General features: G+C 41.2%; 1 protein-coding gene across 3 annotated transcripts; it reads right to left on the reverse strand.

The window, feature by feature from the left end:
- Ms4a3 (membrane spanning 4-domains A3) lies at nucleotides 1–25,343 on the reverse strand. 3 transcript variants are annotated; one of them, XM_051147075.1, is made up of 7 exons: nucleotides 8,675–8,798; nucleotides 7,713–7,833; nucleotides 6,847–6,981; nucleotides 3,177–3,233; nucleotides 1,599–1,754; nucleotides 1,154–1,252; nucleotides 1–294 (listed from the first exon to the last, which is right to left on the reverse strand). In XM_051147075.1, the coding sequence occupies exons 1-7, from the start codon at nucleotides 8,734–8,736 to the stop codon at nucleotides 196–198; spliced, it is 729 nt and encodes a 242-aa protein (XP_051003032.1). In that variant the 5' UTR covers nucleotides 8,737–8,798; the 3' UTR covers nucleotides 1–195. The 3 variants fall into 3 exon arrangements, with proteins under 3 accessions (XP_051003032.1, XP_051003031.1, XP_051003030.1); XM_051147074.1 differs by lacking the exons at nucleotides 1–294; nucleotides 1,154–1,252; nucleotides 1,599–1,754; ... (1 more) ...; nucleotides 6,847–6,981; nucleotides 8,675–8,798 and adding exons at nucleotides 17,642–17,743; nucleotides 18,957–19,115; nucleotides 21,000–21,056; ... (1 more) ...; nucleotides 23,603–23,774; nucleotides 25,140–25,343 and having other exon boundaries at nucleotides 7,454–7,833; XM_051147073.1 differs by lacking the exons at nucleotides 1–294; nucleotides 1,154–1,252; nucleotides 1,599–1,754; ... (2 more) ...; nucleotides 7,713–7,833; nucleotides 8,675–8,798 and adding exons at nucleotides 15,673–16,025; nucleotides 17,642–17,743; nucleotides 18,957–19,115; ... (2 more) ...; nucleotides 23,603–23,774; nucleotides 25,140–25,341.
- Nucleotides 25,344–26,273: the final 930 nt, after the last annotated feature.

Below are 26,273 nucleotides of genomic sequence, written 5' to 3' on the forward strand. Positions count from 1 at the left end.
GAGAAAATGACATCCACAAAAAGAGGGGTATTTAGAAGACCAGAAGCAGTATAACTAAAACCTTGGCATCTGGAGAAAAACCTAAACTAGCAGAGTGTGGAACAAACAGAAAATTTTTCATAATGTCGTACAAGTCATTTAAAGATTGAGTTTCGGGATTAGACTGTGAATCAGATTGTTCTGGTCCCTTGCTTCTTATGCATCAACAGGAGAAGATGTCTCCCCTTTGTCGTCCAACTCACTGTAAATTGGTGAATGAACATTTAATTCTTCATAAAGACAATCATCTGTGACCTGATAAAGAGAAAAAAAATCCTATATCAATTACCCAGATCTTTTCCACTTCTAGAAGTCTTGTCACAGACATATCTCTTCTTTTGTCTTTTGAATGTCACCCTCCTCTCATGACACTCAAATTATTCCCTTAATGTCCAGAAACTAAATCAGATGGGCTGTCCAATGGGGGCTAAAAGAAACCATATAAGTGACAAGTAATTGAGGTCGCTCTGTGTCTGAAATGTTGGTGTACCTTCTGACTTAGGACAGTGGTCATAAAAAGTGTAGAGACTGGAGAGTGTCTGAACGTGAGCACAGAAGGTGAGTGGTATGTCCCATTTGTCAGATTTGAGATCGTAATACTGGCTGAGAATTGGAAATCTTCACCAAGAGTAAAATAAATATGTGCAGCAGGTGAAAAGTGCAGTAGTCACCATAAATCAAGAGGGGGAAAAAAACAAGGCTTATTTAGAGCAGGAAAAAAAAAAGGAAAGAAAAATATATGTTTGAAAAAAAAAGAAAGGGATAGAGCAGAGAAGTATAACAAGCTCTTTGAGAATAAAAAGGGAAAGTCCAACAGCTGAGTGTTTCCATTAAACACTGCTGATAGCTCGCTTCTCACATGCAGCCCCTCCACAGCACCCACAATTTCTGTAATTACAAAGATTCCATTTGTCTACCCCTCACGGGACTGTTCTGTGATCATGTGCCATTTCAGTGCATAGAATAAGATTTCCAAATTGAGATGCAAAAGCCAGTTTTTGAGAAATAGTTTTAAAGGAAAGAAAAGAAATAATCATCCCAGAAAAACCCAGGCCATGTTTTAAAAGAATAAAGCAGGAAGCCAGTCGCATGCTATTCAGGATTCCCTACTGACCTTATTGCTCTCAAATTCTTCTCCAATCCTATAGACAGTGAGCAACACAGCACTGCAAAAGGCCAGGATGGTGAGAAACAGCATCATCAACACCACTTCCTGTCAAACGACAACCAACCAAAGGGCAAAGTCACAGACAAATGTACCCCCAAACCCTTCCCTTACAGAAGCCCCTTCTTTCACCCCCTTTCTCAGGGGCAGACCTGATAAGCTGACACATACATAGGAAGCCAGGAGGTAGCCACCTGGAGATGATGACTCCAAGCTTAAGCAACGTGGCCAGGAGTGGAAGTAAGGCCATCACCTCTCCGAAAGCACAGAACTCTATATTATGAGATGCAGAGTCTAAGGGGGAAGAGAGGGGTGTCTCTGGAAAAGGAAAGGGAGTTCATAATAAATAGGTCAGGACCCCCAGAGTATTAGCGCTTTTACAAGAGATACATACTGTGATAAAAGAAGCCACAAAGCAGCCATCGTCCTCATTTAGATCCTTACAGTAGCTCATGTAAGCGAAGCTGTTGCTCAGATTAAGGATCAGAATGATGATCCCTGTCCCTGCGGTGACGCTGCTGACAATGTTTGCTCCCAGGCTTCCTCTCACCTGATGGCAAAGAACAATCAGGCCTGAGACTGCAGCCCATCAACTGATCTGTCTTTCAGGGCTGGTCCAGTACAGTAACTCAAAGCTGGTTCAAAACTCCAGTTGAATATAAAACTCTTGCCAAGACACTCATCGTCTGGTGAGCATCTATCTCCCTCTGAGATGTATCTGAGAAAAGCGTAAAGGCTGGGGATATAGCTCAGCAATGGAGCATTACAGAAGGTCAGAGGTTCGATCCCCAGCAGCACACGCGAGCGGACATGTGCATGCACACACAAAAGACACTAACATGCATAGTCTGTCCTCGTGTCATCTTGGTTGGAAACTGATTACATAACCAATCATAAGACTCTATTAAATAAATACAAGGGCAATATCTGTGTGGGTCTCTTTTAAATTGTGTCAAGGTAATCAAATGTCATTGTTTATTAAGTGACACATTTATGTTTCTAATGATTTTACTCACCTTTTGCTGCAAAAAAAAAAAAAAACAAAAAAACAAAAAAACGAAACAAAACTTTCCAGCACAAAAGGATTGAGAAAATACATACATCTACACTTTCTATAATATAGTTGATACTGGTGTCTCTTGTAAATAGAACTTCTATTCCCCTGTTAGCCTCTGTCTGCTAACCTAGCCCTGGAAGATTCTAGCCTCCATGCAATCCAACCTGGACCTAGAACGTTTTCAGCCACTGAGACTTATCGCTTAATAAACTAGCCCTTTCTTTTTCTTTCTGAGCTCTGGGCTGGCTGGCTCATCTCAGCTGTTCTGGATCAAACACCTATTCCAGCTGACTTATTCAATCTGGCTTCTCTCTCAGCCCCTGGATTGTTCTGCTAGGCCTCAAACAAACTCCTGCAATCTGCTCTAGTCTTCCGGGTCCTTCTCATTCTCTGGCTCATTCTGCCTTCACCGTTATCTAACTTGTTCTCTCATTCAGCCTTTCTCTGTAAAACTCTCTCCTCCCTCACTCTCTGTGTTTCCCTTTCAGGAGCTTCCCTTTCCTCTCTCTTCTTAAAAGAGTTGGGGGTATCCTATTTTGTCAAATATTCTCTGATTCATTACTTTTTATGCAATTCAATTAGATGTCACTTTTAAAGATAAGTGCTTCCTTCTACAAACTATCTTTACCTTCATTGTTTTGGATTAAAGGAGTGTACCAATATGCCTGGACCTAAGCTTTTCTTTACTCTATACTAGGCTGACCTTGAACTCAGATCTGCTTGCCTCTGTCTCCCGGACTAAAGGCATATTTGTATTCCAGCTGGATCACACAGACCTAGAGGTCTTTGGAGGTGATCCTTTGCCAGAATAACCATGTTATAAATTAAAATTCCTCTATAGTGTCTCTCTTAACACCCCTAAAATTTCACCTTTCTTGTGTTGGAAGAATGAATAAAAACATAACTGTGACTCACCAGATACAACGTGTTTTTTCTTTCGGACATAACTGACAAAAATCCAGACAAAATAAACTGTCCAAAAAGAAACAGAAGAGAAATCAAAGTGAGTGTCTGCTCTCGAGTGTATTCCTTCCCCACCCCTGAAATATAAAACCAAATTGTAAGTGCTTTAATAAGGCTATCTATTCAATCCTCCAAATATTTGTCATTATTTCCTATAACGTGCTTCACAAAGCCAATTGCCTACACAAATCATGTGAAAGCCTTGCTAAAGCGCAGGTTCTGAGATGAGCGTGGGGGCACATGCCTGCAATCCCAGCACTCAGGAGCTGAAACAGGAAGTTCCTAAGTCTGAGGAAAACCTGAGCTACACAGTGAGAAAAAAGAAAAAGAAGCCCGCTGGCTCTTATCTGCTCTACAACCATAACAGCAGTCTCATTTGTTGTAATGTTTGCTTCGTATGTCCAGTCTTATGCCATCAGCTCCTTAGGCCAGAAACTGCATCCATGTTTTGTGTAGTACTGAGTCTGATATGCAACACATCGCCATCTAGGTAACTATGAAAATGAAGTGCATTTGCAAATATTTGGTAAAAATTAAAAGTTGAGAACATCTTCTAAGAAATTGAGATTTGTGTGTCCAGGGGCACTTAAAAAGCCAAATATCTGAGCCTATGAGATACTCTAACAGGTAGAAGGAGTACTTGTAACACAACATGGCCTGATGACCAGAGTTTAATTCCTGGATCTCACAGGTAGCAAAAAGAGAACTGACATCCTAGGGCTGTTCTCTGACCTGTACATGAGCACCATAGTGCACACACACACACACACACACACACACACACACACACACACAAAGACAGAGAGAGAGAGAAGAATTTTTAAGCTAAAGCTCTTTTTAAAATGCTTAACATCCTCAGCTATCAGGAAAATGCAAATCAAAACATCTCTGAGACTCCATCTCACACCCATCAGAATGGCAAGATCAAAAACTCAAGTGACAGCACATGCTGGTGAGGATGTGGAGAAAGGGATACACTCCTCCATTGCTGGTGGGAGTGCAAACTTATACAACGAGCTGTGGGAATCAGTCTGGTGCTTTCTCAGAAAATTGGGAATAGTTTCTACCTCAAGACCCAGCTATACCACCCTTAGGCATATACCCAAAAGATGCTCCAACATACCGCAAGGAAACCTACTCAACTATGTTCATAGAAGCTTTATTTGTAGTAGCCAGAAACTGGAAACAACCTATATGTTCCTCAACCAAAGAATGGAAGGAAACTGTGGTACATTTACACAATGGAATACTACACAACTATTAAAAACAAAGACCTCATGAAATTTGCACACAAAAAGATGGAATTAGAAAATATCATCCTAAGTGAGGTAACCTAGACCCATAAAAACATACATGGGATGTGCTCACTTATAAGTGGATATTAGCCATAAAACACAGGATAGCCAGTGTATAATCCGCAGACCCAAAGAAGCCAAGTAGCAAGGAGGCTTCCAGGAGTCTATGGGGGTGACTCAAATGGAGACTCCTAGAAACAGGAGATATGAATCCTGACGAGGGCACCTCCTGTATCCAAGCAAGACTTTCAGTGGAGGAAGAGGGACACCAACCCACCCACAAAACCTTTGACCCAAAATTTGTCCTGTCTACAAGAAGTGTAAGGATAAAGATGTAGAGATTGAGGGAATAGCCAACCAATGACTGGCCCAACTTGAGACTCACCCCATGGGAGAGAGTGAACCCCTGACACTATTAATGATACTCTGCTATCCTTGCAGACAAAAGCCTAGCATTAAAATCTTCTGAGAGGCGCCATCCCGCAGTTGATGGGAACAGATGCAGAGGCCCACAGCCAAACAATAGGGGGAGCTCAAGTAGACTTGTGAAAGGTGGAAGGGAGATTAAGAGAGCTAAAGAGACCTAGGACACCACAAGGAAACCGACAGAGTAAACTATCCTGGATCCATGGGGACTCACAGAGACTGAGCCACTAACCCAAGAGCTTGCATGGGCTGGACCTATACCCCCTACACATATGTAGCAGACATGCAGCTTGGTCAGCATGTGGGTCCCCTAACAATGGGAGCAAGGGCTGTCTCTGACTGTTTCTTGCCTTTGGATCCTATTCCCCTAGCTGGGCTGCCTTGTCTAGCCTCAGTGGGAGAGGATGTATTTGGTCTCACTGTGGATTTATATACCTGGATGGGTTGGTACCCATGGGCATCTCCCCTTCTATGAGGAGAAAAGGAAGAGAAATGGAGGGAGAGGGGCACAAGGGTGGGACTGGGAGGAGAGGAGAGAGGGGACTACTATCAGGCTGTAAAATGATTAAATAAATAAATTAAAGGAGAAAAAGGCCAAATGTTTGAAATAAAGTAGAAAGAAAGCTCAAGAAAAATATGGTAGATGGTCAAGAAGATTCTTGACCATGTGACTAAGAGATCTAAGAACTACATACTGAGCAATGTATCAAACCAATGTGATAGTTTCCTTAGATTTAAATATATCTTTATAACTGAACTATTGATAAAAAAGATAATACACAATAATTATATGGAATGAAGGATAATAGACATAAGAGATATTATAGCATGTGATTCTATTTCTACAAAGCTCTACAAATTAAGAACTAATTTCCAGTTATAGAGAATGTTTCAGGATGAGAAATTAGGAATCAGAAAGAGGCAGGAAGAGTAATAGGGAAGCCAATGTAACTCAAAATCATGGAGAGGCCCATGAGCTAATATGCACATATATGAGTCAATTTTTATCAGAGTCTACACCTTCTACACACAGAATTCTTCTATGCACAGAGTGTGCTATTTATTATATATACACTCTAAATATATAAAGCAATATGTCCTTGTGATCTCATTTAGTCATCTGCTTTCCAGGCAGTAAAGTTTAAAAGGAATTTAGTAAGTTAGTGGCTGAAAGCATGTCCAGGGCTCAACAGATGTTCATCCAATACTCTTAACTTTGTTCTCACCTGAGCAATATCTTTCCCTGCCTTCTTAAACATAACTTTTTATGCTATTGTGGTTTTTAGTTACTAAGGGCTCTCTCTAGCCTTAGTGTATTGCTTATTAATGCATAAAATATATGTATTTACCATGTAATTTTAAGGTTTTTAAAAATCATTTATACAGTATCTGACTGCATATGAGCCAGTAGGCCAGAAGGGGGAACCATATCTCCATATAGATGGTTGTGAACCACCATGTAGTTGCTGGGAATTGAACTCAGGACCTTTGGAAGAACAGCCAGTGCTCTTAACCTCTGAGCCATCTCTCCAGCCCTCTTCTCCCATGTAATTTTATTAATAGATGATGTCAAGAATATTTTCCTGAATACAAGTCTCAAGCAAATCATTTAACTTCTTAAATAGTCATGTACTTATTTTTTTAATTTTATACAGCCTCAAAGTTTTTAGTCAATAAAAGTTTGTTAATGGCTTAAACTGTTACCAGTGACAAATCGTTTGCTCTTGTTAATGAGTACATGTGGAGAGTGCTTCGGGAACTACATCTTTAGATGCTATGTGTATATATATGAGTGAAGAACTGTAGAGATTAGTGAAATGCACGCGATGACTAGGTAGATTTGATTACAATAAAAGCTCTGGCCAGCATTATTTCAGTAACAACTACAGATATGTTCTCACCAGCACTGCTCCCCAGAATGGGTAGCCCACTCTAGACAACAAAAGCACTTCGTCATCAAAGTCTGAAATGTGCAGTACGGACCAGACAACTGTTCCAAAGCAAAGGCATATCAGACCAGCCAGAATCTGGGTTACCTGTGGGAAACATGAATTTCATAGAGTTAGGATATATTTTGTCAAGGTTGTGCCAATTTCTCTGTAATAAGACTGAATATGAGAACATCCTTTAGTGTCATAGGCTTTTCTTGGGTTGACTCATGTGAGATTTTCCACTGTCTTCTATTTACTATTTAAAAAAAAAAAAAACAAGCAAAAACCAAAACAAAACAAAACAAACAAAAATGGCCAGGCACTGTGGCACATGCCTGTAATCCCAGCACTTGGGAGGCAGAGGTAAGTGGATCGCTGTGAGTTCAAGGACAGCCTGGTCTACAAAGCGAGTCCAGGACAGCCAAGGCTACACAGAGAAACCTATCTCAAAAAACAAAAACAAAATAAAACAAACAAAGAACTCTGAACCATGACTAGTAGAATCTAATGTACACAATGTCAATGCATGTCACACACATATCTTTATTTACATAGTTATGATGAACTGAGTAATTTTTCTTCCTATCTAATTAACAACAGACATTAAGTTTCCTTCATTCCTGTTTTTTCACTTATGACCCAGTAACTTAAAGTCTTCATGAGAAAAGGCTTCTCTCTTCCCAGAGTGTGCAGAAATGCCGTTATTCTACACCCACCATGAATGCTACAGGACCTATCACTCCTCCTCAGCCCACAAGAGGCAATGTTAATACAATTAAATGCTCTGTCCTAGAGCCAGCCTGTATTTGAGTTGAGCATGGAGCCTATGCACTCACCCCCAGAAACTCCAACTCTTTCTTCAAAAGTGTCTGCCATGTCTGCCGTGGCGGGGGTGGGGCCGGCTTCTCTGGCAGAGGTTTCTCAGGTGACGCTTCCAAGGGTTCAATGTCAGGCACACTGAAATTTACAAAAAGTCAGTCATACAAAAATCCTCTGGCCAGCCTGGTCTACACAATTAGTCCAGGACGGCCAAGGCTACACAGAGAAACCCTGTCTCAAAAAACAAAAAACAAACAAACAAACAAGAATCCTCTGACTCCTGTCAGAAACTGGAGTGCTACTTGGTAATTGTTGAACTGATGGATTGCCAGAGAAGGCAGAGTCAAAGCAGCCAACTGCCAACAAGCAAATACTATCCAAGTGTTTACACAGACCATAATAGAACAAAGACCACACCAAATACTCTTGTTCATCCTGGGTTTCCATCAGTTTCTTCCTATGGATCTCTATCTATAGTTAAGACAAAAACAACCAAATATGCTTGCCTGTCAACCTCAAAGTGATTTTAGCACAGAAATGTATCTGCATGTGTTTTGTCAATGCATTCAACATCATACAGAGGACTAATTTGAGGGGCTAGCTCAATCTTCATTCCTAATTTAATCTTGGGTGCAGGACCCCATGCCCTAAGCATCACAAAGGCCAATTGGGAACAAGATCATTTTGTAAAGCCTTGGACTCCTAAAACACACATCAGACACAGAGGCAAGAGATCTGTATGTTCAAAATTCCTGTCTCATACCCAAACACAAGTCTCTAGTGTTAGAAAATCTGGTATTCCCAGTTTTCAAGTCAAGTAAAAAACCTTGCTCCCCACTTCTGAGAGAGAAAGACACTAAGTAACTTTTACTTGACCCCATGCATAAATCTATGAGTTGGCATTTGCCTGCCCAGCACTGTGAATTCCTCTACTTGATAAATAACTTTAACAACAACAAAAACAGTAGTCTTTGCTTACCTTGGGGGTTCTTGTGGGTTTGGGAGAGCAAGATCTGCTCTGCTTTTATTTTCTGTGTCCATTTTTTCATGAATTGGGCTATCCAGGAACAAAGGCTACTGTTACGCAGAGGGGCGGTGTGCCCCAGGTGGGCGGTTAAGATGAGTTGCCTCTGAATGCCAATGATTATCTTCATGCAGAAGCTACTTGTCAGATAAGTCTCCATGCTGATTGATATCAGTGGTTCTTTCCTCTTGCTATAATGTTAAGTAATGCAAAACTGAGACATCTCACTAGAGAGCAGGATGAATAAGGAAACATGAGCATTTTAGAGCATAATTCTGCCTGAGATGCGGGATTCGTGGAACCTAATACTGGGGCATCTAGGCACTGAAAAGATGAAAGAGAGCAGAAAAAAAAAAAAAAAAAAAAAAAAAAACAGCTGTGCTCCAGGAAAGCTTCATCTATTATAATGTGTCACACGTTTTGTTTCTATCTTGGTTTTGATGTGTTTGCTCAAGGATGAAACGTGTGTATTAGCCTTAGTCTCCATTTCTAAACGTATCTCTGACTTCAACGTCCTCTCTCTTTCTCCACCTTCCCCTCCATCTCTCTCTCTCTCACACCCCCTCACCCTCTTCTCCTTCTGCCTGTGTGCAGAGGATGATCTTGAAAACAGGATATGCACAATCCTAACTACCATGAACCATGCCACTGGAACTAACCAATGTACTATTTGATTTAAGAAATATGTCTTATCTGAATGTTTCCATGGCAACTGTTGCACTCTTTGTAACGGTAAGAACAAGACAAGGAAAACATGGGAGGGTGTGAACGTCATAAATAGAAATGTTATGAGCAAGTCTAAATGGTGGGAATTGAGCTGTGTGTCTGTCTAGACAAAGTGTTCACTCACCTAGATCAAAACTCCAAACTCCGGAACACAAAGAACAAGAGGGAACTCACAGGCATGCCTTGCTTGTATGTCAGTTTAATTCTAGGGGTGCTTTTTCATAACTATACTATGCATGGAACCTTAATCGCCTAAATTGTTTTCCTGAGATTTAACAAAATGTCTCAAGAGAAATTATAATATACATATTGACAAATATTTCATAATAAAATGTTACTGTCCCAGCTACTTTCTTTCCAGTGTATCTTTGGGAATCAATGCAGCTAACAAATACACTATTTGAATTAAGAAATACGCCCCATCTTTTTATTCATTCATGCAGGAAAGACTTAAAGCTTCTTGGTATTGACTGTTCATATCACGGAGCAGGCATTACTGAAGACCGTAATCCCAGACATACCTAGCACATAGTCTTACAGATGAGAACAAAGAAAAATGATTACCCAGGAGGCCAGAGGCTGCTGGAATATGAAGGAGGTTACAACAGTGCTACCTGACAGAGCATTCATAGAGTTCAGAGGAGGTCCCAGGGAAGGTGACATTTGAACCTAGTCTTAAAATGGGTGGCTTAGAAATTTCCTTCCCCTACCCAACCTTTGCAAAACCACCACATGTCTGCGGGAGAAAGTCCTGAAGCAAAGTAACAGTCCTTTATGGTGTTTCCTAGTACTATATAAAGGTTTGTGTTCAACAAAAATTCAGGAATCCTATTTTAGATTTGGACAGTTAAGAGACTGAGGGTGCCCTTCTGTGTTTGGGCTTAATGCTGCTCTGTGAGAATTGTCAATAGCACCCACACGAAATGCAAATAGGGTACTGAAAGGTGACTTAGGACCTCCCAATCATTCCATGCCCTGTTGTTCCTCAGAAGCTTCATCCTCCTCTTCCTGTTTTGTACTCACAGCCCAGCTCCCCACAGCCGTGTAGGTCTACCTTCCATAACAGTATCAGAACATAGGATCAAATACTTCCCTTTGGGCTGGGCTCTATTATCAAGATGAGTTTTAACCATGCAACTGCCTGAAAGGAAGCGATAACAGAGCTAGCCTTTCTTCCCCACCGCATAGCATTTCTCTTCTGGCACACAGAGGCTTTTCACGTGTCTTTACTCAGGCTTTCTCTGTACCTATCAAGTCTCTTTGCTTAGTTTGTTATATCCTAGATTTTTTTCATTATATTTTTAATTTTTCTTAATTTTCATAGACCGTATTTTCATCATATTATTTCTCCTCCCTATGTCCTCATAGATCCTCCCCAGTTCCTCACCCACCCAACTTTATGTGCTCCCTCTCTCTCTCTGTCTCTCTCTCTCTCTCTCTCTGTCTCTGTCTCTGTCTCTGTCTCTGTCTCTCTCTCTCTCTCTCTCTCTCTCTCTCTCTCTCTCTCTCTCCCTCTAAAAACAAAGCAAAACAAAATAACGAACAAAACTGGTCGCAGTGGCACACACCTGTAATCCTAGCACTTAGGGAGGCAGAGGCAGGCAGATTATTGGGAGTTTGAGGCCAGCCTGGTCTACAAAGTGAATCCGGGACAGTCAGGGCTACACAGAGAAACCCTGTCTTGGAAAACAAACAAACAGAAACCCAAAACATCAAACCATAAACAAAAAGGAATACACATACACAACGTAGCCTGTTTTGTGTTGGTCAACTACTGTGAAGCATGGGTCCTTCGCTGGTGTGTGGTTGGTATTCATGTTACTACATTGGAGAAAACTGATTATCTGTCTCCAGGCAGCTATCAATTACAAATAGGCTCTTGGTTAGGGGTGTGTCCCCAAACTCAGAAGAAATTTACTTCTAAATTCCTTATGAGCAAATGTTTTCTCAAAATAAATATGAACAACTTTTCCTGTCAAAGGTTTTAAGTTAGGTTGTCTTTAGAGGGTATTTTCTCATACCTCCCACCAAGGAATCACAGCCTCTGTCACTCTCATCTCTTTCATTTTCCTTTTCCACAACCCTCTTACTTCCTGTCTTATATTCACATGTCCATATCTTAGAGCCAAGTCTGGGTTCAAAATATGTGATGAAGGGGCCTGGTGAGATGGTTCCGTGGATAACGGTACTTTCTGCCAATCCTGAGGGCCTGTGTTCCATCCCTGGCACTCCCATGGTGCAAGTATAGAGCTGAGTCCACAAAGCCACTCTCTGACCTCCATATTCACACCACGGATGTATTCACACGTGCACACATGCAAACAGTAAATAATGAAATGTTTTTATGCATACACACATATAATATGATTTTAAAAGTTTGGGCTGGCACAAAGCGTAAATATGGCTACAGAAATGGTAATAGGACAAACAGCTCTAAAGATTCCAATGCCAAGTGCAAACTTTGAGAAAATACCTTTATTCCGTTACCCATATGACTTCAGAGCAAGATTCACAAAGCCCCTTCTGGCTCTAGCGTTTCCTCGAACCCTTCCTATGGGGAGCTTTTGTCTGGTGCTGCAGTCCGTGCGCCAGTTAATCATCTAACTCACACCAAAGTGACCGTCTAATTCATACCAACTCTTGTCTGTCCATATATCCTTTATTACCCAAAACTGTGCTTTTCATGAGAAAAATGCATGAAATATGGTTTTACTTTAAGAAAGAAGAGCATCTCCTGATAGGTAATATCATGAGCTACAGACTCACAGGCAAGATTTAGATACCAGCTGTCGTATTGTGTCATAAATAGCTGCCATGACAGCTTTCTTATGCCAAACATCCTCCTACCTATGATTCCGAAACAATTACAGTTGAACATTTAACCTTCTATTTCATTGTTTCCACCATAATTCCAGAACTTTTAAGCAATTTTCTATTATATTTGGCTTGGTTTTTTTTTTTTTAATCAAAAGTTGAGTTTATAAAATCTTCTACTCTTGAGCACATTCCCACTATGGACACCTGCACAAGATCTGATAAGGTCAAGCCACGATAAGTCAGAATACCAAGAGATGCTGATGCTAAACCCACCTGGTGCATTATAAATATGAAAGACAGAAACGGAGAGAACGTGAAGGCGGGAGGGAGGTATGTTAGGGGTTGTCCAGAAGGAGTGGAATGGGGAAATCGGGGGTGGATCTCATCAAGATATGTTGTACTCATGGATAAATTTTTCAAAGAACAAATAAATGATGTTTTTAAATGATTTTAAACCAAATTTTTAAAATGTAACCGGAATGCTAACAAGTAAGTTTTTAAAATTATAGAGATGTAAATAAGCAAGGATAAGCAAGTGAATCATGAAAAATTATAAACAGAAGAAATCTATCCTAGGTAATAAGAACCACTGTAAGCTGTTATTAACGTACAGCAATGTATTGTCCTAAAAACAGGTGGAATATCACTGACTAGGAAGTTACCAAAGAGATATGTGTATAATTCTATTATCTAAAATGGCAATATTTTAGTGAAAAGTTCTAGAATTTTTAGATTCCTACAAGAATGTTATGACACTAGCAGTAGAACAATAGTGCCGTTCTCTCTGGTCAAAACTGAAACTCATAAAACAGTTTAAAATATAATTGTTGACTATTCATGCAGGCTGAGGCAACAGGGCCTTTCTTTGCTGTGGACTCCTTTTGTAAACTTCGTATACTTTGTAAACTTTGCAAGCCTTTTAAACCTTCAAGGCAGGAAAGTAGCCAGGCCCTTGCCTGAGGACCCCCAGCTGGTACCTCCCCCAGAACTACTCTAACTGTTGCAACTGTGTTTCCAGGCCCTCAATGGGACGGACCTTCCTAGATTGTGCTAATTTTAGGTGAAAAGTCTTAAACAAAGCCTTCATTCAACCCCTGAGCAGGAAGAACCAACAGCCCCTAGCAGGAAAACCCACCAATCCCTAAGCTTCCCAAACCTCAGGACTTGAAATCCCACCAATCCTCACCCTGGAAATCTCTGCCTTAGAAAGCTCCACCCCCTAAGAAGTCCTATGTAAAGGCTGTATCTACTCAGTTCACTGCTGTCCTCTCCTGGAAGCAAGGGCAGCCAACCCTGAATTCATCCCTCCACATCCTGGACCCTCCAATAAATGTCTTTTATGAGGTTTGCTACCTGGTGTGACTCTCTCATTAGAAGAAGCCAAGAAGAAATGACAGGAAGGGAAGAAGCGCAGGTAAGGAGCAAGACTGAGGCCCCTGAGCTCCTAAGCTCAACTGTGGCCACCTTCTCCCTGGGAACTGCAACATCTCTGCTGAAGAGGCTTCCTCTCAAAGCTGTGTGGTTCCTGGGCTCCTGTGTCTCAGGATGCTCTTCCACTGGGACACTGTCCCACCTCGGAGCTGTGTGGTTCCAGGACACCCTTCTGTCCAAGCAGGAAGGCGAACAGTGATACTAAAAACTGAAACAATATCTGAGACCTTGAGTGTTATGGCATGGTCTGGTGCTTTGTATTCAGGTGTTAATTGCTTGCTGCCCCCCACCCCCAGATTCTTACTGTTCTACAAGCTGGCCCTCACATTCCCAAAATGATACTATGTAACCCTGCCTCCAAATTATCCCTGATTGGCTGAATAAATGCCTACACCTAGGGAGGGCAGATGTTAAGTAGGCAGGGCCAAGAGTTGAGGGCTTGTAGGACAGAAGGATTATGGGAAGCAGAAAGAGAGGGGAAAAGGTAGAGAGGAAGGAATTGGAGAGTACCATGGGTTAGGTAAAGAAGAACCATGTGGCTGGGAAGAGTTTACTTTGAGGATCAGTGATGGAGAGAAACAACATAAGGGAGAAACATGTGCAAGTATTTATAGGTTATTGATGGAAAGTAGCCCAGATAGGAATTATTAGAGCAATTGGCATGGTATGTGGGGCTGGGAGGTAACGATAGCTCAGAAGGTAGTTTCTGTCCAGCTCCAGTGTACAGGCATATTAGAAGTCTAACACGTGTCTGTGTCTTAAATTGGTATGATAGCGGGTTGAATAGTAACCACCAGAATCATTCTATGGGTTATTGTAAACATTAATAGCCAAATATTTTCTACAATGCTTGAGGTAAGGAAATCTGTTCTGTTTTACAAAATGCAAAACACATAAATCATGCTTAAAAGTTAAACTGACCACAGCAAGAGTTGGGGAAACTTGAAAAATTAAAGGAAACAAACAAACAACAACAACAAAAATAGAAGTTATTCAATACAAAATACATGTCTGGTGAGATAGTTTGTAAAGTGTTTGCTGGGCAAGTGTTAAGACATGGTTTTAAGCCAAGCATGATGGCATGCTCTGGTACTCCCAACAGTGAAGAGAAGTCGACAGGCACATCCCTGGAGCTCCGTGGCCAGCCAATTGATGAGCTGTACTTCCAGAGAGAGATTTTGTCTAATTTTTTTAAGTGGAGAGTGCCTGAGTAGGCGTGACACCTGGGATTGTCCCCTGACCTGAACACATTCATGTCATGAACTCATGAGACATCAGATTCTAGATGCAAATTCCAGGGGTGGAAACGTTAAAGTCAATTTCTTGGGCTAGAGAGATGGATCAGCTGTTAAAGGCTAGGCTCACAACCAAAAATGAAGTCAATTTTTTTCTAAATTTTTCATGTGTGTCCCTCAGCTTAACTACTAATCAACCTTAAGTCATTATCACCTAATGTCTTCTATTTCCAGTTGTATTTGAGTCATATGTTTTATAAAAAAAAAAAGTTGTAAAGCCTCCTTCTTAGTAAAGATGGACCCACACTAGAACCAAGCCATTGTCCGAGGAAATGCCATGGACCAATGCAATCATCAAGATAGGACAACTCAGGGCTCTAACTTGTGTCCCATTGTCGCACCAGGCCATCCAGTACACCACGAGGATGGCTGCAATTTGGATTTTATGGAGAATTCACACAATATGGATTATAGCTGGGTGTGACTGCTCACACCTATAATCTTAGCAGGTAAGAGGCGCTGAGGCAGGAGGACTGCGAGTATAAAATAACAAATCGAGTGTGCTTATGTGTGCCTATAATACTGAAACTTGGGAGATTTGAACTCAGGAATTCAAAGCCAGACTTGGCTACATAAATTGTTGGAAGCCAGCCTACAGGACACAAGACACTGTGCTTTAAAAAAAATAAATAAATAAAAAGAAAAAAGAAAGAAAGAAAATTAAGTATTGTATGTTCTTTTCATCCTTAACCCTCACACAGCCATAGAGTAAGGGGGGATTCAATTTCTAGAAACAGTTTGAAAGAATGACCATAGAAGTTGCAAATCCAAGAACACCTAAGGAAACATGTTTATTCGTCCAATCTAGAACATGCTAGAGGATTTATGGGGATTGGAGAAAGGAATGGGACATGTGCCCAGTTTTCCCATGAATACTGCCAGGACAGAAGGGCTGCATGTCATCTGTTCATGCTCTCCTGAGTTCTCACAGGAAGGCCTCACTCTTAGGTGACAAGAGGCTGAGTGCTCAGGTCCCCAGAATCACTTCCATCAGGAGGTATTCCCGACTCCACAGAATGAGGAGGTGAAGAAATGTCCTGGAAAATGAGTCATTGGTTGTCAGGAAGAGGATCCTCATCCCCCCTTTCCACTCCATCCTTTCTTATCACCATCATGACCACTACCACAGATGCACAGATACCCCTCACTGATGATTCCCCTGTTAAACACTGCGTAACAATTATATGCATATCTATCAAGAGACAAGAGATCATTTCTGTGGGCTGCTGCTACATGTCTGGCTGCAGAACCGAATGTGGAGATTGTGGGGGTAGGGTCAAATGCATAACTACCCAAGGTGTTTCTGGCCATGTTTGCCCCTGTTGAATTACATGCATGCCCTCACTGCAGACTTGGGTCCGAACAGACAGCATGCTGCTGACACATCACAAAACAGCAGTGAACACCGCTCAGATTGGATACTATTTGTATGTTATGAACGCCAGCAACCTCTCTTTAAAAGCATAACTTTAGTGGCATAACTACAGAAACCAAATAGCTGTAATATTTTCTGCTATCCCTCCTTAGCCTGTAAGCATCAAATTAGCATATCTTTGGTTTGTTTCTGCTAAGAGTGTTTGATTTTAAAAATTGCTGTTTGGATTGTTGACTTGAGTTTAGTAATACATCGTTCAGGGAATTTTGGCCTGGGATTAGGACAAAATTTCCAGCATTTTCCAAAATGGCCATAAACATACTAAACATATTTCTTTTGTTTTATGCTATATGTTAATGCAGAAAATATAAAATTCTCAGCCTTGAAAATATAAAATCAGAGTATCAGTCAATTTTCAGAACTGTGAAGATGATGCTCCATCCTGCAGCATTCAGTATTTAGCCAAGATTTAATGATGAAAAAATAAACAAGCATATTCATTTCATTAATATGAAAATTTGCTTTGGTGTTTAATAGGTGGCAAAATTATGTATCAACAAATTTTTTAAATACCTTTATGACTTATAATCCATAAATATTTGATCTTTATTATTTTTATTTTTATTTATTCTTCTCTCATGCAATACATCCCACCTGCAATTTCCCCTTCCTGCACTCCTCGCAGCTCACACTCTCCATCTCCCCTCTCCCCCAGATCCACTGTTCCTCCATTTCCCTTCAGTTAGGAGCTTCCAGGGATAACAACCAAACACAGCATAACAACATGCAATAAGCCTCAGCACCAACCCTCTTATCATCAAGGCTAGATGAGGCAACCTACTAGGAGGAAAAAGGTCCCAAGATCAGGCAAAAGAGTCAGACACCCCAATTTCCACTGTTAAGTGTCCCAGTAGGGCTATAGAAAGCTTTTCTGTGGGCAAAAAAGAATTGCAAGTAGAAAAAAATTTAAGAAACTGAATTAGAAGATCTAAATATCTAGTAAGAATCTGTGGTCATCCTGAACCATACATCTCAAAAGTAGAAAGTTACAAGAAAATAATTAAAAAATAATTTTAATCGCATTAAAATGTATATTAATATATAGCTTGCATTTTCAAATATGAATTCTTTCCAGTCTTACATTATTGACCAAATAAATAATTTCCCAGAACCCTACGAATCTTAACCATACAAAAGTTTATTCTAGAAGTTGGAAATAACTTAGCCACTTTGGGATTTACAGATGACGGAACTTGCTCATCATTCACACAGACTCACCTCTCTCGAGCTACAGACATTTTCTAGGCACCACATGGCTGAGACAGAAATGGTCATGGCCAGCTCCAGCAGGGTGAGAATCAGCATCAGAGACACCAGGCCCTAGGGAAAGGATGACTCAGAAGCAATGGAAATATTCGAGGGGGGGGGTGGGGAGGAGGGGAGATTGTCAGCAGGAAACCAGACTGAAACACCCTCAAAATGAAATAAAGTGAGACACACGGATTCTTAAGAAGGGATCCAGCATCAATCCAAAACCATGAAACTCTGGACCTTGGATAAAGACATATGTTATTTCTAGATTGGCCTATGTGAACTGGTCAAGGGGAGAAGAAATCATAGAAGAAAACTTTTGACACCATCACTAGCAGTTATCAATGTAATAAATTACAGAAATGAATACACCAATTAGTAAAAGAGATAAAAATTATCCATCCATGATCTCACCTACTGGATTCAGGGGGGAGGTGTAAGCATTTGCATCTGGCCTATAGACCAAAACACAATACTGGGAAAAACAGCACATTGGCCCAGAAAACTACCCTTCCCCCTTTGCTGAGCACCTAGAAGAACTACATAATCAAATTTCTATAGAGGGAAAAATACTACTTAATCAGGTAATCCAGGACACAGATAAATACAAATTTAGGTGATTTTAAAACATAATAAAAGAAGGACTAGAGAGATGTCTCAGTAGTTAAAAGCATCTGTTGGTCTTGCACAGAACCCTGGTTCAGTTCCCAGCACCAATATGGTTTATCACACTTATCTGTAGCTCCAGTTCCAGGAGACCTAATACCCTCTTCTGATTTCCTCAGGTATTGAGCACATAACATATACATGCATACATAATGCAGGGAATATAGCAATGTAATCACATAGTCATACAAAATCTAACCTAGATAGATAGATAGATAGATAGAGCTAGTTGATAAAGTAGGTGTCTAATATGCACAAACATTCCAGATTGCAGAATAAGTTGTGTGTTCCTGAGGTTTGTTTTACCAAACAAATTATACATGAAATAAATCAATGTATTTTCTCTGGACAGTATTACAGATATTAGTAATGTTTTCACTACTTATCAAATATTAATATACTTACTTGTATAACAATCCACTAGGTTGTTGCTCCCATTATTATCTTTTTTTCAAAGATAAGAAAATTAAAATATAGACAGATTAATTTAGGTGTCCTTCATTACAAAACTAATAAACAGCAAAGCCAACATTCAAGGTAACATAGTATACAACATATTGTTTTTCTGTGTATTTTGAATTGTTTGAAACATGTTATTAACAGTTTTAAAACCTACATTTGATGAGGAACCCAGGTAAATGCATAAGTCGGGTAACTGTGAAGACTGGCAATCCTTGAATGCCTGGTTACTGAGTGCCAAGTGTACAGAAAGGAAAGCAGTCCCAACAAATGCAATTGTTGCACTGGCAATATTCATCCCAAAACTGTTCTGCATCTAAAAAATAAAAAAAAAAAAGCTCATTACTATATATAGAACATCCTTTGACTCCTTAGCAACATTCCACTTAAATAAGCATCTATTTACACACCCAGCACTATTTTAGATGCAAGGCAATCTGCAATGAACCAAGATTCCCTGGTTGCACAAGGAGTATACAATGTAGCGTGAAGACAAGGAAGAACTTAGGATACACAGCTCAATTGGAAGCATGCAGGAAGCCCCAGGATCAATCTTTAACACTGCGTAAACTGGGCATCGCTGAGGATGCCTATAATTCCAGCACTCTATGAGTGATGGCAGAGATTACCATTGAAAGGTAGCCTATAATATATGAGACCCTATTTCACCTTTTGTAAAACAAAGAAAACCATACAAACACTAGTATAAATTATGACATTTTTAAAGTAACTAATAATTGAGACTAATAGAATAGTTTAACAAAAATAGAAATCTCAAGAAAGGAATGGAGGTTTGTGACATTAAGTAATGATAACATATGGAGGCAGGAATAAATAACTGTTTCCCTAGATGGTCTAGAGGAAGTCTGGATAAAGAAAACAGTTCAAGCTTTCTGAGCCAATATTGCTCCCCTGAGCATGGTGAACATTCCTAAGAACTGTTGGACATCCTGCAAGAAATGAGGCAAGCACCAACCCCACAAAGTGACACAGTACAAGACTGGCAAGGATTCTTTGCATGCCCAAGGACAGCAACATTGTGACTGGAAACAGAGTGGCTATGGTGGGCAGATTAAGTCTATTTTCTGGGGTGGGGGGGACACTAAAACTACAAAGAAGATTGTGCTGGGACTTGGGTGCATTGAGCCCAAGTGCAGATCTGAGAGAATGCTGGCTATTAAGACATGCAAGCATTTTGAACTGGGAGGAGATAAGGGAGAAAGGGCCAAGTGATCCAGTTCTAAGCTGATGTTGTTATAAAGACAATAAATTATGAGCTTTGATTCACCTTGTTTGATTGTAGTTAGTCTTTGGGGTGGGATTAAACTAAAGCTTTCAAGAAAAAAAAGAAAAGAAAAGAAGAAGAAGACAGTTCAAAGTCCCTGAGGCCACAGTGTTCCCAGGAAGCAAGGGAGCCAAGATGGATAAGATTAGGAAACAGAATAAGTCAGAATTAACGGAGAGATATATTATGTAAAGCCCTGTGATTCATGAAAAAAAAAAAAAAAGGCCAGTTCTAATTCAGAGAAAGATACATATTAGAGTGATGGATTTATATAGTGGAAAAGGACATGGGACTAGAACTCTCAAGCAGGGGAATCAGCTTTAAAGAAAGTCAGTGAGTTCCTCCATTGTAAACACTCCAGGGAAACACACTGGGGCAGGACTAGTGCACACAGCAGATGGTGTGTGTGTGTGTGTGTGTGTGTGTGTGTGTGTGTGTGTGTGTGTCTGTGTGTCTGTGTGTGTCTGTCTGTGTGTGTCTGTGTATGTCTGTGTGTATAAGTCTCTCCATGGCTTCAGTTCCTCAGAACAGGAAGCAAGTCCATCATCAGGGAGTGGGGAGAGAGAAAGAGATTGGTGTTTGAGGATGGAATACTCCGAGGAAAAGGCCCTGAAGCGGGGAAGAAAACTGAACAGTACAGGATTAAATTGCTAGATAACTCAGAGGGCACATAATGGAGAGTTAGAAATTTTGTAACGAATAACTAAAAGGATAGAAATTTTTGTTTTCAATTTTGTAGGTAGTGGTGAAAGACTAAGAATAATTTGTTAACCCTGAAAACCCACAAAACTCTTGCACATCGGATGAGAACTGGTCCCTCCACTGGATTCACCGACCTCTTCTTCCCTACTGTTGGTGGGTAAGTTATTGCTGCTCCCCTGGCCACAGAGAAAAAGAGGAAGAACTGGCACTTACCAGCATTCTTGTGGGTTTTCTCCCTGCTGCAACAGTCAAGGATCCTGAGCCGATAAACTGTTGAAAATAGGAAGTAGGGCAGATAAAGGGACATTTTAGTCTTGACCACTGTGTCCTGGGCAGTCCCCTCACAGCAACCATCAGTAGAAGTTACACACATTCCTCTGTTCAATTCACACAAAGGTACACTTCACCTTACGCATTACTTTATGCGACTGAAATTTTTAAGTAGTTTACATTCTAAGTGATTCATCATGAATTTGTTTTCTTTATGCCCAGCTTGTACTGGATTTATGTGTGGACATAAATAATGAAATACTATTTTTATATTCATGTTCACATTAATATAAGTGATGTATGTTTAAAGGTCTCACACCACTGCCCATGCTTCAGATCTATCTGAAGTGCTTCGAAAGAGCACCTGTAAATCCAAATGCCCTCCTTGGTATTCTCCAGTTTTTAAATCTTCATTTTCATGTGCTATGATTCCTATGACTCTAATTTTGGTAAATTCCGATTCTTTTCATATTTCCTGTTGATAAGATTTTACAAATCTTTACAGGTTAGCCAATCTTGGAAAATAAAGGCACCAACTTTGAGTTCTCTCTCCGATAGCACAGACTATCACAAGTCTTCCTGTCACTGTACTTTGTGAATGAGCGCCTTTGTTTAATACCAGATCCATCTCATAGCCGTCCCAGGATTCTGGGTGTATCACTAAGGCTTTTCACCTCAGCTTCTTTCCCCCATCTAACAGCATATCCCAAAAGAAGATCCTTTTGCTATTTCTGATATCCTAGTAAACGTGGGAGCAAAAGTTCATGTCTAATCTTCTAAACCACATCCTTGATAGGGTTGTAAAAGATGAAGCAACAGAAAGGACTGTATAGTGGGTACACAGCAGGAGTGTTCATGGTTCCCGAAGTTGATAGCTACAAAGGCAGACATGGGGAACAGGCCATACACCTTGGAATGGCCCTGAAAGTGTACTGGAGCCAGAGAAAAGCTTCTAGAAGAATTGGAATCAGTGATAAAATTTTCTGGTAATGCTAAAGTGAATGAAATGCCAGCTCCCTGTCCCTCCCCCTTTTAAATTTTACTTTATGTCTGTGACCTGCATGTGTGCCTCTATACACATGTGCAGTGCCCATAGAGGTCAGAAGAGGGCGTCAGATCTAAAACTGGAGGTACAAACAGATGTGAGCCTCTATGTGTGTGCAGGAAATTGAAGCTGGGTCCTCTAGGAGAACAGTCTTATCTGCTAAGCCATCTTTTTTATTCTCCTTCCATTTTTAAATAAACTAATTTCACTTTGTAAAATAATAAAATAAAACCCAATGCTTCTGAAACACCTGAAACATTTCATTTCTGTCTTTTCTAAAACAAAGAGCATAAAATTCTTCACTCGGGTTGTCAAAATTGATTTTGCGGAACAATTCAGGAATATTTCAGAGTTCAGCTCTTCCATCAAAATTTTATTGTAACTCTCTCAGAATTTCAGGAATGTCAAATTCAAAGTAGATGCTTTCCACACTGAACTGAAAATGTGTAGTTTTTTATCAGACTGCGAACTAATGCTGACCCTCAATCTTCAATGAACATACAAAGAACATTTTCATACTGCAGTGCACTAGCAGTGCCGGGTGAGCGATGGCCTGTGGCTGAGGGAATGAATACTCACAAACACAGCACCCCAGAGTGGGTAGCCTGTATAGAAGGTGAAGAAGAAGAAATGCCTGAAGTGGTCGGACAAGTATTGTAAACAACCCAAAAACACACCCAGAGCCAGAATCAGAATTCCAGTCAGGATCTGGATGGCCTGTAAGAAAATAATAATAATAAAATAATAACAATAATAATAGATAAAAGGCACAATACTATTTTTATTTTCTTTAGAAAGGAGGTATCATGGCTTTAAGTGGTTGAAGATCCCCAGCACCATAGGAAAAAGAAAAGAAAGAAAGGGATGGGAAGGAGAGGAGAGGAGACAGCAGGAGAGGGGAGGGGAGGGGAAGTGGGAAACAGAGGAAGGAAGGAGGAAAGAGAGGAAAAGGAGGGGGAGGGAAGGGGAAGGAAGGGGAGGAGAGAGGAGGGAAGGGGAAGGGAAAGGAAGGGAAGGGAAGGGAAGGGGAGGGAAGGGGAAGGAAGGGGAGGAGAGAGGAGGGAAGGGGAAGGGAAAGGAAGGAAGGGAAGGGAAGGGGAGGGGAGGGAAGGGGAAGGAAGGGGAGGAGAGAGGAGGGAAGGGGAAGGGAAAGGAAGGGAAGGGAAGGGAAGGGGAGGGAAGGGGAGGGAAGGGGAGGAGAGAGGAGGGAAGGGGAAGGGAAAGAAAGGGAAGGGAAGGGAAGGGGAGGGAAGGGAAGGGAAGGAAAGGAAAGTTCACAGAACTCAACCTTCTGATACAAGTGGTCAGAAAGCACCAAGAAACAATGAAGAGCCTTAGAATAAACTCCCCAAGGTTTGCTGGGATGTTCTACCTTATGAGAGACCCATTCTCCATTTCTACTCATAACTCAGAAGTTTCTCCTTGGGACATACAGGAGGGTATCCGTGTAACCTTCTGTCCCTTCTCTCATAAGCCAACTTTGTAAGGAAGGTTGACTTACCCCAAGGGCTTGCAGTGCTCCTCTGTGAACATTATGTGATTCATCCAAGAGCTGATAAACAGAACCATCAACCTCCTCTGGCTTCATGTGGCTGCCTGCTGGGGTACCACCTGCTGAGGTCCCCAGTCCCGTGTTATCAAATTCCTGGGAGGCCATTTGGGACTGCTTGTGGCTGTTGTGGGAAAGAACCCAGAGGCCTGATGCTTCCTTCAACCACTTTCTAACAATGTTTTTCAGTGTAACAGTTTTGCCCACGCATCAAGGTTACTCTCTTGAGGAGGGCCTGAGTGACAGGAGTCATAGCCTGCTCCAGCCCTTTCTACCCTGGAACTGCTCCCTTCACAAAGCAAGCCCTCCCTCCTTCCCCATTACAGCTTGGCCTGGATACCGCCAAAATCCCAGCCCATGAGTCAAACTTTCAAGAAACTCCTTTTAGTCTTGGCCCCGTATGAATGGTGAACCCTTTCTGCCTGCTCTGGGAATCCCCTCAGCACCCCTTTAACACCCCCTTTCTAATAGTCTGAACTTCAATCTTAAAGGTGTCTGTGTCTCTCTGTGTGCTCGCCATCGCTGCTCTACTGTCTTGCTGTCTCACAGTTGGTACCCAGCTAACGCATACTTCAGAAATAGCCAGGTCTAAGAATAATAATAGAAAAGACCTAGGCAGTAGGTCTTTTCATGCTAAAAACACCACAACTTTGGAGGGTAAAGTAGTTTGACTTTTTTAGAAAGAATTAAAGATGAGGTTCAGCCTTCAGGTAGAGCAAGCCATGCTCTATAAACTGTGCTCGATTTGGCTTTTCTTTTAAAAAAAAAAAATCAAGAAAATGTAGGCTTCCTGGCATCTTATTAAGTACTTCACCTCCCTCGCTCTGAGTAGCAGATGCTCTTCCTGGTGTTTTGTTCATATCAGCCAGTTATGTTCTCAGAACAGCCACTGGGACCTGGATTGCCGTTATGACCCTTTCAATTTTACAGATGAGGAACTTAAGAAACATAGCATTAAATAGCATCCCCAGGTCCACCAGAGAAGCTATGTGTCAAAACCTGCCTCTAATTATCACTACACTCTTCTGCTAAGCAGGAACTATCTCACCAAACCTCACTCACACTTCAGGAATTCCCATAGCCAGAACTGGCCACCAAACTCTGAGGCAGCCTCTTAATATATCAAAGGGTGTGTGTGTGTGTGTGTGTGTGTGTGTGTGTGTCTGTCTGTCTGTCTCTGTGTGTGTGTGTGTGTGTGTGTGTGTGTGTGTGTGTGTGTGTGTATGAGAGAGAGAGAGAGAGAGAGAGAGAGATTTGTCCTTCCACATCTAGATTTTCCTAATAAATAGCTGTATTATGCCAAGAATAAAAGCACCAGGGTAACATCAGCATTCTAAGGGCAATCATTCACACAGCTAAAAATTCCAAATCTCCACCAAGCAACCAAACAGAAGACTTTTAGGCATCCCAAGAGGGCTGTAGGGAGGCACCTTTAGCCAACAAAAAATGAGAGGAGGAATCCTACGGAGAAGGAGCCTGTAGGGTTTACCTTGGAAGCATCAAGCTTTGACAGCATCCGTTCCCTGCAAGTCCATCTCAGTACAGAAAAGGAGACAGTCCGCAGTGATCACCAGACTCTGTCCCCCAAACCAGCAATCTCTCCTTCCTCAGGCTCAACAGACCTTCCCGTTGTGCAACTCCTCGGCAGAGCCAGTGGAAGTGTTTTTGCTGGCTGCCTGGAAGGTGTGCTAACAACCCGTCCACTTCCCCAAGTGTACCCATAAAGAAGGAAGCTGGTATCAGGAGCCACCATCTTCTGGCTCTAAAATGTTGCTTTACACACTATTGGAGCAAGAAATAAGAGTAGGCAATATGGGTAGGTCAGTGGGAAGCTATCATGGAATGGGAGAAGAATAGGTCTAGCTATGTAATAAAAGGTAAAGCCATGCAGAATGAATAGTGTTGGAAGGAGGGGCATCATATTGTGGCCACTAAGGTAGTGTGTTTATATAACGCACCGGCAATGTTGCTAAAAATTGTTTTTACGTGCATGACGATGTTTAGTCTCCTCAGGCCGAGCAAGGTTAATTCATTTGCCATAAATTAAGATAATGGTAATTTAAATACATTACGGCTACTATATATCAACTGCTGCCTGCTGTTCAATTTTCTTCATGTGCATCTATTTCTTCTACCCTCAGGATAACCCAAGACCTAGATACTACTACTAAACCAATGTGACACAAGATAAAACTGGCATAGAAAAGACAATCAGATTCCCTCACATTTAAACAGCTATATTAGTCCAGTGTCTGATGGAATAAGACAATACCACTGACAGGCTGAGCTGTAAAGAATAAAAGCTTATTTTCCTCATGGTCGTAGAAGCTGGGAAGTCCAGTGCTGGAACACTGGCACCTGCTGAGGGCCATCATGCCATGCCGTGGAACAGTGGAGAATACATCAGAGAAAGTCAGGGTGGATGATCATAATTAATCATTTAGGATCGTCTGGGAGGTACGGTATAACTCTGATTATTCCTGTGAGAGAGTTTGAGCTGAGTGCTAGCGTTCATCTCTCTCTGGGTCCTGACTGCAGAAAGCGTGACCAGCTGTACTGCACTCCTGCAGTCACAGCCAGAGCAGCCCTTGTCACTACACTGTATTTGGCACTTCACCTTCAA

Source organism: Acomys russatus, chromosome 5 (genome assembly GCF_903995435.1).
Source record: "Acomys russatus chromosome 5, mAcoRus1.1, whole genome shotgun sequence".
Classification (NCBI taxonomy): Eukaryota; Metazoa; Chordata; class Mammalia; order Rodentia; family Muridae; genus Acomys; species Acomys russatus.